Source organism: Vanellus vanellus (genome assembly GCF_965231255.1).
Source record: "Vanellus vanellus genome assembly, contig: HAP1_SCAFFOLD_132, whole genome shotgun sequence".
NCBI lineage: Eukaryota > Metazoa > Chordata > Aves > Charadriiformes > Charadriidae > Vanellus > Vanellus vanellus.
In genome coordinates, this window is record NW_028126959.1 from 5,409 (window position 1) to 17,492 (window position 12,084).

A 12,084-nucleotide genomic window follows, 5' to 3' on the forward strand; every position below is an offset into this window, starting at 1 on the left:
TGAGCCCGCGTTAGGGTATCCTGCGTGTCGCAGCCTTCGCCAGGGGCTTGAGGGGTCGGGACTTGGGGACTTTCTGCTCTGACGGCTTTGTTTCCCGTTGCCATCTCCAGATATGATCCTGGGCCAGCAAGAGCAGTCTGCGGAGTTTGATGAGTGCACGTGGGCGAAAGTTCAAGAAGTGCTTTTGAAGAAGCATCACCATCAGAATGAGAAGAAAAGAAACAACCTTCTCCCCATCGTCCACTCGTTTGCTGACATGAGCAAGAAGCAGTTAGACGTGCATCCCCTCGACAAGCCAGGTGAGGGTTCCTGCAGGGTTTGGTACCTGGTGAGGGTTTCTGCCGGCTTTGGCACCAGGTGAAGGTTTCTGCAGGGCTTTGGCCACATTAGACTTCTCCTGGCAAAGGAGAAGCGTCCCAATTGCTCCTTGCCCGTCTTTCTGAGTGTCTTTCTTTCTCTTCCCAGCCCAAACACTCACTCCTCATCCATCTCCCACCACTGCAGAAGCTAAAAATGGGGTGAACCATGACACCAATGCGATGGATCTAAGCAAGGTGAGTCACTCGTAGCTTTCTTACACCTTTAGGGCCAGATTTACTCTTGCAAACTTGGCTGCAGAGTGTTCTGCAGAGCGCTGTGGGCTTTGCTTTTGGGGTAATGGCCTGAAAATCCCTTGTCGTGCTCAGGCGGAGCTGCGCTTCATGAAGAAAATTCCCACCGGGGCTGAAGCGTCCAATGTGCTTGTAGGAGAGCTGGATTTCCTTTGCCAGCCCATCGTGGCATTTGTCCGCCTGAGCCCAGCTGTCCTCCTCTCGGGCATGACGGAAGTTCCCATCCCAACAAGGTCTGAATGAGAAGCACAAAGTTTTTATTTAAAAAAAAAACCCACCACAACAAAACACCAAATTGCACGCATCAGTTGGGCGTCCCAGGGGAACACGGCCAGTGGGAGCAAGCACGTTTCTCCCACCCACATCTCCGTGCTTTCATTCCTCCCTTCCCTGCTGGAGCTTTTAAACCCATTGGCCAATTTTAATGAAAGTTGGCCCAAACCTCAAATTTGCATTTGGTTTTGATGCGTTTCAAATTCATCACTGGAGTCGGTGAGCCTACACGTCCCCCCTGGAGCCACGCTCTGGGCTGGGAGCTCCCAGGGATTTCCTTGGGCGCCCTTTGAGTGAGGCCATGTTCTTCTCTCTCATTTTGGTTTTCTTGCCTAGGTTCCTGTTTGTTTTGCTTGGACCAGGAGGAAAAGCCCATCAGTACCATGAGATCGGCAGGTCCATGGCTACTATCATGACGGACGAGGTGTGACGAGATAAGAGATATCTCCGGGTCATTTTTTTGGGCTTTCTTCACCTCTCCCTGTCTCTGTAGTAGTGAGGAAGAGGGTTTGTTGTCCCTGTTAGCTGCCTGCTGGAGGCTAAAATCCCACCTGGGCTGCAGCCCGCGCCTCATCCTTCTCCCCAGGGTCCCCAGCACGCTGTCCCCAGTGGTGGCATTGCCAGGGCCAGTGAAACTTCTCTGCTTGAAGCAGAAGGCTGTGGTGTGCCATGGGGGACGGGAGCCTGGTGGAGATGGTTACAAATACTGTGATGCACAGATTTTTGCTTTGGGGGGAATATTTCCTGCCACTTCCAACAGGCGATTTGGGGGAAATGACCTTGCATTTAGCCAAGAGCTTATTGCACTGGTTAGGACATCCGAGATGGGTCATGCTCTCACCAGGTTGTCTCCTACGGCAGGTTTTCCATGATGTTGCCTATAAAGCCAAGAACCGGGCTGACCTGGTGGCTGGCATCGATGAGTTTCTGGATCAGGTCATGGTTTTGCCGCCAGGAGAGTGGGATCCCTCCATCCGAATTGAGCCCCCGAAAAACGTCCCTTCGCAGGTGGGTGCTGCGGCAGAAGGAGGCACGAGGGGGACGGGCAGGAGGGCAGCATGGCTGGGGGTGCTGCTCAGGGGCCCAAATTCACAGGTCACGTACCCAGCCCAAAAAGCAAAACAAGCCAGTGGCTGCAAAGACATATCTTTATCTTATTTCCATTTTAACAGGAAAAAAGGAAGGTGCCAGAAGCTCTCGATGACAGCGCTTCTCACAGCAAGCCGGAGAAGCACAGCGGTCCTGAACTGGAGCGGACAGGAAGGTGTGAACTGAAATAGTTTGGTGGGGTGTTTTTCTGTTTGCCCCTAAAATCAGAGCGCACACCTCCCTTCTAGCAGAGTTTTGGGGTTAACTGGGTCAGTGAAGGGGCTCCAGGTTCCCAGCTTGGTCCCCTGGGCTGGGCGGGTGGGAGATTTGGGCAGCTGGGCTGAGCCGCAGCATGGTTGCACACAGGTTTTCTTGCTTTGGGGTGGAAGCAGATGTGTAAGTACCTCCAGGTAGAGCTCTGCTGCTTCTCAAAGTGAGGGACTGTTGCAATAAGAGGGGACGGGCTCTCAGGTTTGGTCTCTTTTTCTTTTTGTTGGAGGGTTTTTTGTATGCCTCAGTTTCTACTGGGGCTAAAATGGGAGAAGGAGACTTCTTTTTAGCAATGGAAGTTACTCTGTGCTTGCGATTGTCCTTCCTCAGCCAAGAAAACTTAACGCTGTCTTCCACGAAAATGGTTTGGTTTTTTTTTTCCTTCCTCCAGGCTCTTTGGAGGTTTGATCCGGGATGTGAAGCGAAAAGCCCCCTGGTTCTGGAGTGACTTTCGGGATGGTCTGAGCCTGCAGTGTCTGGCGTCCTTCCTCTTCCTCTACTGTGCCTGCATGTCCCCCATCATCACCTTCGGGGGACTGCTGGGGGAGGCGACCAACGGCCACATAGTGAGCACCTCTCTCTGTTGGGTGGCACGGGGGAGGACAAAACTCATGCAAAAGTCCTTGCTGCAGTGAATTTGCACTTGTTTTTTTCCCCCTAATGATTTAATTACTCGCTGCTGCCTCTCTTCCCCGGACAGAGTGCCATGGAGTCGCTGCTGGGCGCATCCATGACCGGCGTGGTGTATTCCCTCTTTGCTGGCCAACCTCTCACCATCCTCGGCAGCACCGGCCCCGTCCTCGTGTTCGAGAAGATCCTCTACAAATTCTGCAAGTAAGGCTGGCTGCTGCGGCCAGGTGCTGCGAGCGCCTTTGGAAGAAGGCAGGGATGGAGAAAAGATGTTTTTCTTAGTGGTAGTTGGTAGATTTAAGTTGTCTTCTGTGTCACAGACATCACGCGCTGCTGCTTTAGTATGTGACGGTGCAGGAGCCCTCGGTCTCTGAAGGATGGATGGGTGGTTCGGGGTTTTTAGGGTTAAAGTGAAAGAGCAGGAGGAGAAACCACAAGGATGTGGATGCCCGAGATGGGCTGCACAGGGAAGATGAGACAAATGACTCTGGTTTGGGAATGAGGGAAGATTTGCTTTCCTCTCAGTACAAACTCGGGCACTTTTTTGCATGATTTTTGCTGGAAGTGGAAATATATTTTACCCACATATCCAAAGAGTTTTCTGGTCCAATGTTTTGATGATTTTTGAGAAAGCAGGAGCTTTTCACGCGAAATGGATATTTTCCATGACAGTCTTTTTGTTGTGGCAACTGTGATGGGAGATTAACCCCCTTATTGCAATTAAATTTATTCTGAAGCCCCAACTTGCTGGCAGCAGGTAACTGGGTGCAAACCCAGCCGGTTTCGCTGTTAGGGCATCGGGGTGATGTGGGAGAACACCACCTTCCACAACAGGGACCTGACCTCAATTAGCCTCCGAGGCATTAACACAAGGTCATTGTTAAATAAGGATTAATTAGCCTCTCCTCCTGCGGGCCCACACCCTGTGCCACAGCCCCGAGGCTGTCTGTCGTAGGACCGGAAACTGCATTTACCATCCGCAGCCTTGACACGCTCCTGAATTGCTGCCGACTTTCCCCGAAGGAAGGCACGGCTCGGAGTCTCTTGCTGCCCTCTCCACCCTGCGTTTTCTTTTGCTTTCCCAGGGACTACGCGCTCTCCTATCTCTCTCTACGGGCATGCATCGGGCTGTGGACCGCCTTCTTCTGCATAGTGCTGGTGGCCACTGACGCTAGCTCTTTGGTGTGCTACATCACCCGCTTCACCGAAGAAGCCTTCGCCTCCCTCATCTGCATCATCTTCATCTACGAGGCTCTGGAGAAGCTGAGTCACCTGCGAGTGACCTACCCTGTGCACACGCACAGCAAGCTGGACTTCCTCACCATCTCCTAGTGGGTTTCTTCCTCCTAAAACGCCACTGCCCCTTGGCAGGAGCTCAGGGCTGCACCTCCATCGCCTTCCCCTCACCCCTGTCTTGGCTTCTCTCCTCCCAGCTGTAAGTGTGAGGCACCGACCCATCCCAGCAACGAAACCCTGCAGTTCTGGGAGAGCAACAAGATCAATGTGTCTGGCATCACCTGGGAGAACCTCACGGTGACTGTAAGTGCCCCGAGTCACTGCTTCCTCGTGCCGCGGCCGCGGGGTCCAGGGGCACTGGCCTGGTGCAAAGCTCAGAGCCCTTCAGGTGATGGTGGGCTTCAACTTGTGCCAGTGCTGCTCTGAAAAGTCATTACTTCAGTGTGTTTAACCTCCTTAGGCCTGGGAAGGAGAGTCCACCTCTCCACCTCATCCCCGACATGGTGGGCAATAACTGTTATCCTCAGGACAGCATTTCTGTCTGGGAGCAAGGTTCAGTGGGTGCTTTGGTTATTGGAGAAGTTGGAGGACTTCAGTTCATGCTTGAAGGCTGTAATTAGCTTCCTTAATTGGTTCCTAGTAACTCCAGGCCTTGCTTTCTTACTCAGCGCTGTCTGAAGGTACGTGCATAAACTTGCATGTCTGAGCAGCCCCTTGGGCCATTGTTGCTGGAAGCAGAGCTCAGGCACAGGGTGGGACGCTCTTATGGACATATTCACCCCCCTTGGCCGTGTCCTGTGAGCCTGCCCCTGGGAAGGGACAATTTGTCTCTTCTCCTTTCCTGTCACTGTTGTCTTAGCCCTCCTTCCCCGTTCCCTCTTTCACTCTCCCCAAGAGTTCCCAGTGTTTCCTTCCCCTCTGGTGTCTTCTTCAGCCACGGTTACCTGCTGTTCAAGCAGAGGATGTGCCATAGGTCTGTGGTACGGTGTCCCATCACATCTCCTCTCTCCGCTGTCTGTGTAGTTCCATGTGTCACTTATTCAGCTGCTGTTGATCGTTAAATATAAATCTCCGCTAGCTGCAGCAGTCCCGAGGTCACAGATCTTGGAGCAAGATCCTCCAAACCCCCTAGTTATCTGAGGTTTCCTTGACGCATGTGCACTACCTTTGTGTCCTGATGCTGTTTCCCCAGGAATGTCGGTATTTGCATGGAGAGTTTCGTGGACCTGCCTGTGGACACGATGGCCCCTACACGCCCGATGTCCTCTTCTGGTGCTGCATCCTCTTCTTCTCCACCTTTGTCCTGTCGGGCTTATTGAAGAAGTTTAAAACCAGCCGCTACTTCCCGACCAGAGTAGGTAGAAGACGGTGGCCAGCAGCAGTCTCCACACTCATTTCCCAAAATGGCTTTCCCGGAGCACTAAGCAGTGTTTGCCACCGCTTGGTCAAACTGGGAAATATTGGACCTTGAAGGCCAAACTTGGATGTCCCTCACTCATTTCCAGGAGTGCAAAACAATCGTAGTGTTTCCCACCTGCCTCGTGACCTGCCCCGGAGTGGTTTTTTCCCCAGGCAGTGGGAAATCGGTCTTCCAAAGTTGGTTGTTTGTTGTATTTTCATTTGTGGTTTTTTTCACCTTGTGTGCCCAAGGGGAAAGTTGATTCAAATGAGGAACTGCCATAGAAAAAGACACAAAAGACACTGTTTCTTCCTTTTGAGGAGCAAATGATGCCTCAGTGCCTTATTCCCATTGTAGCTGTGAGTGCAGCTGTAGTGGCAGACGTCTGTTTCGTTATTTTTTAATATTTATTGGCTTTTTTTTTAAGTTTGAATTTAAACCACCCTTTTCCACCTAATTAAACTTTTTTTATTGCCTGACACCAGATCTTGCAGGTACAAACACAGCAACACTATCCAAACGAGGGATTTGGCTGCATCTTCTCAGAGTGGTGGGAATTTGTTAACCAGCCTTAATGCTGTTGATGTCTTTAACTTTTCCATCTCACGGTATGGCCCCGTTTGTGCTGTCCCTTTCAGCTCTGCTTTCTTGCCCCAGGTACGGTCCACAGTAAGTGACTTTGGTGTCTTCCTCATCATCGTCGTCATGGTCCTCATTGACTTCCTGGTTGGGATCCCATCGCCGAAGCTCCACGTCCCCCACATGTTCAAGGTAATGGGGTGTTTTGGTGTGGAGCCACTTTCGGCCCTTGGGGATGCCACAGGGTGATGCTGGGACAGGACAGGGCTGAGTCTGGGGATGCTGGTGGTGTTACCATCTCCTCTTCCACCTCCGAATGCATCATTTCCTTCTGGAAAGAAGACACCAGCCCCAAAACTTGATACCTACAGAAGTATCTATAGGTGCTTGCGACGAGGACGCTGGCACTGCTGAACCCCGTAGGAGAGGGTGACATGAAGGCAGGGCCAGGAGATGAGGCGGCACAGCGATGGAGAGGAAAATCAAAGCCAGTGAAGTGGCTGGGCTGGGAGTTGATCCTGATGTGTGTTTTGGCTTTGTTGCAGCCTACCAGAGACAACCGCGGGTGGTTGGTCAACCCCATAGGGCCCAACCCTTGGTGGACGGTGTTGGCCGCGCCCATCCCAGCTCTGCTCTGCACCATCTTGATATTCATGGATCAGCAGATCACGGCTGTCATTGTCAACAGGAAGGAGCACAAGCTGAAGGTAAGGGGCTGCAAGAGCTGACCCCATCCCCACCCCACTCTGGGCTGCAGGTGTGGGGAGAAGCTCCTATGCCAAGTGCTTTGTGAAGGCGTTGGTTTGGGACAATGTCAGGCTGTGTGGCAGGATGCTCTGCTGGATTAGTGATGTCACAGGGAGCAAACGAGGGCAGTTCAGATGAGCAATCTTTTGGAGGAACAAATTAATTTTCGAGCACTATAGAAGCGTGTTTTTGTTTCAGAATGCCAGCAGGAGCTGGGGGAACGAACTGTTTTGACGCACTGCCAGGGATAACTCAGGGTCACATCTTGCTTACAAGCAGTAGAAATTTCTTTATGAATGAAAATAGTCTGTTTGTTTGTGTGTTTGTTTGAGAAGTAGCTATTGCACAAACCTCCCAAATCCACTTGGTCTGAACTCCTGCCAGATTTTCATGCAAGGTGCTTGCGCAAAGACCGGATCCATCCTTATTTTTGCCAATTCTTCTCTTAAATTTTCAAGAGGGTGACTTGCGCCCAAGTAGGGTTTGAGTCTGAGGCGCGACGTTGTCCTCGCTCTTGTGCTGTGGGATGCTCTGTTCCTTGTTTTGCTGCCCACAGAAAGGATGCGGGTACCACCTGGACCTTTTCATGGTGGCCGTGATGCTCGGGGTGTGCTCCGTGATGGGGCTGCCCTGGTTTGTGGCTGCGACTGTCCTGTCCATCACCCACGTCAATAGCCTCAAAGTGGAGTCTGGCTGCTCAGCTCCAGGAGAACAACCCAAGTTTCTGGGGATACGAGAGCAGAGAGTCACCGGCTTGATGATCTTTGTGCTCATGGGCTGCTCTGTCTTCTTCACTTCGGTGTTAAAGGTAAGAGGAAAATGCAAAACGCCCAACAAGCGTGAGCTTTTTGGAGGTTTGACAAAAACCATCCCCTCCCTCCAGGCCTGAGTAGGTGTGGAGCAGAGAAGGAGGTGATCCCAAACCTTGAGGCTTGGCCCACGGTGGGAACCAGCCTCAGTTACCCTTTCCAGCCCTTCACACCCCAGTTTGGTGTCCTCGAGGCAAGCGAGCAGGACAACTGCTTTAATTCCCAGGTGTCTCTCAGGCCCACCTGTGTTTATGGGTTACGATGAAGCGGATTCAGACCAGTACACTGCTCTCTTTCAAGCAGGCAGCACCTTATGGGATGCAATTGGCTCCCCCAAATGCCTCCCAACAGCCGTTCCCAGTAGCTAAACACACCAAAATCATCCCCGTGGGCTTCCTTGTGTGTTCCTCCCACAAAGTCACCACAGCTCAAGGCTAAAAGGAGGCACTTCGCTTTTGCGTGTTGCCACAAAAATGTGTAGAAATGTTCTTCTCCCATCACAGAACGTGGTGTACAGTTTCATTGGTGAAATGACCTATTTTCCTCCAACCTTTCAGGAAAATAGGATTATTCTAATGAAACGTAACTCAGAAGCTCAGCCTAAAGCAGAGCATTCACTCACTCACTCGCACGCACAAAACCTCTACAGGTTAAGAGGTGACACATCTCCAACCCTGTGGAAACTGGAAAGCTTTAGGCAATTTTAGGCAGTGCCTCTAGAAGAGAGCAGTAATACTGAAAAAGCAATTAAAAAAATAAATTATTTCATTCTTTTTTTTTAATTTCCCAGTTTATACCCATGCCTGTGCTTTACGGTGTCTTTCTCTACATGGGTGTGTCGTCGCTCAGAGGGATTCAGGTATGGACTCTTACAGCGTGCGGCTCCCTGCTGTGTCATCTCCAGAGAAGCAGGAAAAAAGCAGTGGTGTGGGAGAAAACCTCCCCAAAAGCAGGCAGTGAAAGTATTTTGTATAAGGAGAAGATTGGTGGGGGCACAGGAGGTACGTAGGGCGGGAGGACCAGGCAAGTTCAGCGCGCTCTGCGTCACAGTTTGGGACAGGGCAGTGTTTGGTGTGGTGAAAATGGGGGAATTCAGTGCAAAGTGAAGGCGATTTCTACTGCCGGTGGGAATCCTCGCTGGGGGATTCAGTGGGCTGAGAAATGCCAAATAACAAACAGAAGAATAGAATATATTAAACATATATTTTTATAGAAGAACAGGGAGGGGGGGTGAGATGGTCTGAGGAGGACCTGGGGGTGCGGACTGATGAGAAGCTCACCGTGAGCCGGCAATGCGCGATCACAGCCCAGAAGGCCGACCGCATCCTGGGCTGCATCAGCAGTGTGGCCGGCAGGGCGAGGGGGGATTGTGCCCTCTGCTGTGCTCTGCTCTGGGGAGACCCCCTGCAGTGCTGCCTCCAACTCTGGGACCACAGCACAGGAGAGCCATGGACCTGGTGGAGCGGGGCCAGAGGAGGCCCTGGAGCTGCTGGGAGGGCTGGAGCCCCTCTGCTGGGAGGACAGGCTGGGAGAGTTGGGGGTGTTCAGCCCGGAGAAGAGAAGGCTCCGGGGAGCCCTCAGAGCCCCTTCCAGTGCCTAAAGGGGCTCCAGGAGAGCTGGGGAGGGACTCTGGATGAGGGAGGGGAGCGATGGGACGAGGGGGGATGGTTTGACACTGACAGAGGGCAGATTGAGATATCAGGGAGAAATTTTTCCTGTGAGGGTGGCGAGGCACCAGCGCAGGTTGCCCTGAGAATCTGTGGCTGCCCCATCCCTGGAGGTGTTCAAGGCCAGGTTGGTCGGGGCTTGGAGCAACCTGGGCTGGTGGGAGGTGTCCCTGCCCAGGGCAGGGGGTGGGACTGGCTGGTGTTCGAGGTCCCTTCCAACCTAAACCCTTCTGTGATTCTATAATAGAAGGATGTGGAATAATTGCAATTTGGTGGGCAGCTCTCATGGACACACTGGTTTATAGATGGAGCAAAGGGAAAACGGGTGCTGCTCCTGGGAGGAACAAAGTGGGATCCAGGATTTCTCACTGCACGTGAGATCCTGAAAACTCCTTCCACGTCCCAACAGGGCCAGAAACTTTCCACAGCCCCAAGGGGTAACTTTTCTGCTTTTATTTTGCAGTTCTTCGACCGCTTGAAGCTCTTTTGGATGCCGGCAAAACACCAGCCGGATTTCATCTACCTGCGGCACGTTCCCTTGCGGAAGGTGCATTTCTTCACCTTGATCCAGCTCATCTGCCTCGTCCTGCTCTGGGCCATCAAGGTGTCCCGTGCTGCCATCATCTTTCCCATGATGGTAAGAGCCGGTGCCGCTCAGCAGCGGGACGTTTGCAGCGTCGGAGATGTAACATCATCTCAGACCTCACCCCCTCTTCCTTCTTATTTTATGAAGGTTTTGGCTCTCGTGTTTGTCCGGAAAGTGATGGACTTCTGCTTCTCAAAGCGGGAGCTCAGCTTTTTGGATGACCTTATGCCAGAAAGCAGGAAGAAGTTGGCCGATGCCAAAAATGAAGCCAAAGAAGAAGAGGTGATGCTTGCTGGGTGCTCGGGGCTGGATGTCTCCCTCGGGCTCTGAGATTGCCTCTTTCTGTCACAGCTTCTCTTGAAATGTTGGGGGAAGATCCGAACTCAATAGAAATAGATCCTGACAGCCTGGATCCCGCATCATAACCTTGTTTTTAAATTAGCAGTGAGCTTAACACTTGAATAGCGGTATAATTTTTAAAGGTGCCATTTATAATCAACATTATAATTATGATGGAAAGATTTGCTCGTAAGGGTGGTTTTAACCCCCCCCCCAAGTGTTTGGAGTGAAAGGTCTTTCCCCGGCTGCGCTAACAGAAGGTCAGAAGGAGAGGGCAGCACGTGGGCTTTGCTGGGTCTTTAGTTTATCTCCACTTCGATCATAGACAGAGAACTTTGATTTGTCCCTTTTTATGTCAGGAGTCCCAGGAGATGATGGAAGCTGCTGCTGCAAACTCCGTTCGGCTGCAGCTGGGCAAGACCAGCAGCGCGGATATCCCAAAGCCAAGCAGCGACAGGTAAAGCCCCACCAAGCAGCAGGACCCCCGGCAAGATCAGCCTGAAGGGGGTTGGCAGAATTTTCTCCACGTTTATCTTTGCTGAGCATCCCAGCGCCATGCACTCAGCTTGGCGGGAAGAGCAAATTTATGGGCAGGGCGGGCGGCAGAGCGCTGGCACAGGCTGCGCAGAGAGGTGGGGGAGTCTCCCACTCGGGAGCCATTCCAAACCCGCCTGGAGGTGTCCTGTGCCACTGCTGTAGGTGCCCCTGCTCTGGCGGGGGTGGGACTGGGGGAGCTCCAGAGGGCCCTTCCAGCCCTGACCAGTCTGGGATTCTGTGCAGAGCCTTTGCACAGAGCTGTAGCTCTGCGGCTCTCCGGCTCGCCTTCCAAACCTCCTCCTCCCGCCCAACCCGCTGTGCTTATGCGCAGCTTTGGTTCTCCTCCCCCCCGTTCCTCTTGCTGGTGCTGATGCGCTGGGTGGTGTCAGTTCCCACAGTCACGGATTGCTGTCTCAAATATTTATTGCAGGACTGATCCTTTGGAGATTAATGTCTCGGATGAGATATCAAAAACAACCGTGTGGAAGGCTCTCACTATGAGCACGGAAACAGTCTGAATCTGGGGAGGAAAGAGGTAAATGATCGCGTGGGAACGTGGCCGTGCTCCTTTGCGAGCGGTGGCACGTGCCTACGGCTTTTTTTTTTTGCCGGCAATGCCGAGCAAGCGGCGAGGGCTGCGGCACACGAACCAGCTCCTCTCTGCCAGCACGGTCCCACGAGCGGGGCAACAGCCCCACTGATGACACTCTCCCTCCTTTTCTCTCTCCTCCCTCCCCCCAACTCCAGTTTTCATGTGTAGGAATCTTGACATTGAAGGAGAGGCGTGAGAACGTGACTCGGGGATGTGCCCACGCAGACATGGGCAGAAACCGCTTTTATTTTGTTTTCCAGTTGGCGGATTCCCCTTTAAGCCACGGCGATGGTTTCAGCTGTCCTTGGTGTGCTTCAGGCATTCCCTCTCTCCAGAGCAGCAAACTGAGGCGCACATGACAGTCAGTGGGAGTTCGGTGGTGTTCCGCCTCTGTGTGTTCTTGTGTTGGTTGTTGCCGTTTTTTAGCAGTAGAGGGACTGCTGCCGCCTCATTGTTCAGTGCTATTTTTTTAATATCTCACTCCTCCTCTTCTGTTTCTCTTTTTTTTTTGTTCCCCCAAAATAAACTCTGAATGTTTCTGTTGTATGTGACGCTTTCTCCACTTTCTTCTTCATCGCGACCAGGTTCTTGGGTCTGGTTTGGGGTCCTGCCTTCAGTTCGCCCTTCTGTCTCTCCCTGGCAGGAGAGGGATGCCCTCCGTGGCGGGGCAGCGCGGAGCGCCCGAGCGGTTGGGCCGAGGCGAAGGAAAAGCATTTGCTC

At 52.5% G+C, this 12,084-nt stretch overlaps 1 protein-coding gene across 1 annotated transcript; it reads left to right on the forward strand.

Moving 5' to 3' along the window:
- Positions 1-2,634: 2,634 nt before the first annotated feature.
- Positions 2,635-10,226, forward strand: LOC309685597 (electroneutral sodium bicarbonate exchanger 1-like; the record flags this gene model as incomplete). The annotated part of the gene is made up of 10 exons (XM_082501337.1): positions 2,635-2,809; positions 2,944-3,077; positions 3,959-4,133; positions 5,320-5,463; positions 6,166-6,279; positions 6,633-6,794; positions 7,391-7,642; positions 8,434-8,502; positions 9,774-9,947; positions 10,044-10,226. Coding segments are annotated over 10 exons (1,582 nt in total), but the record flags the coding sequence as incomplete, so codon positions are not given.
- Positions 10,227-12,084: the final 1,858 nt, after the last annotated feature.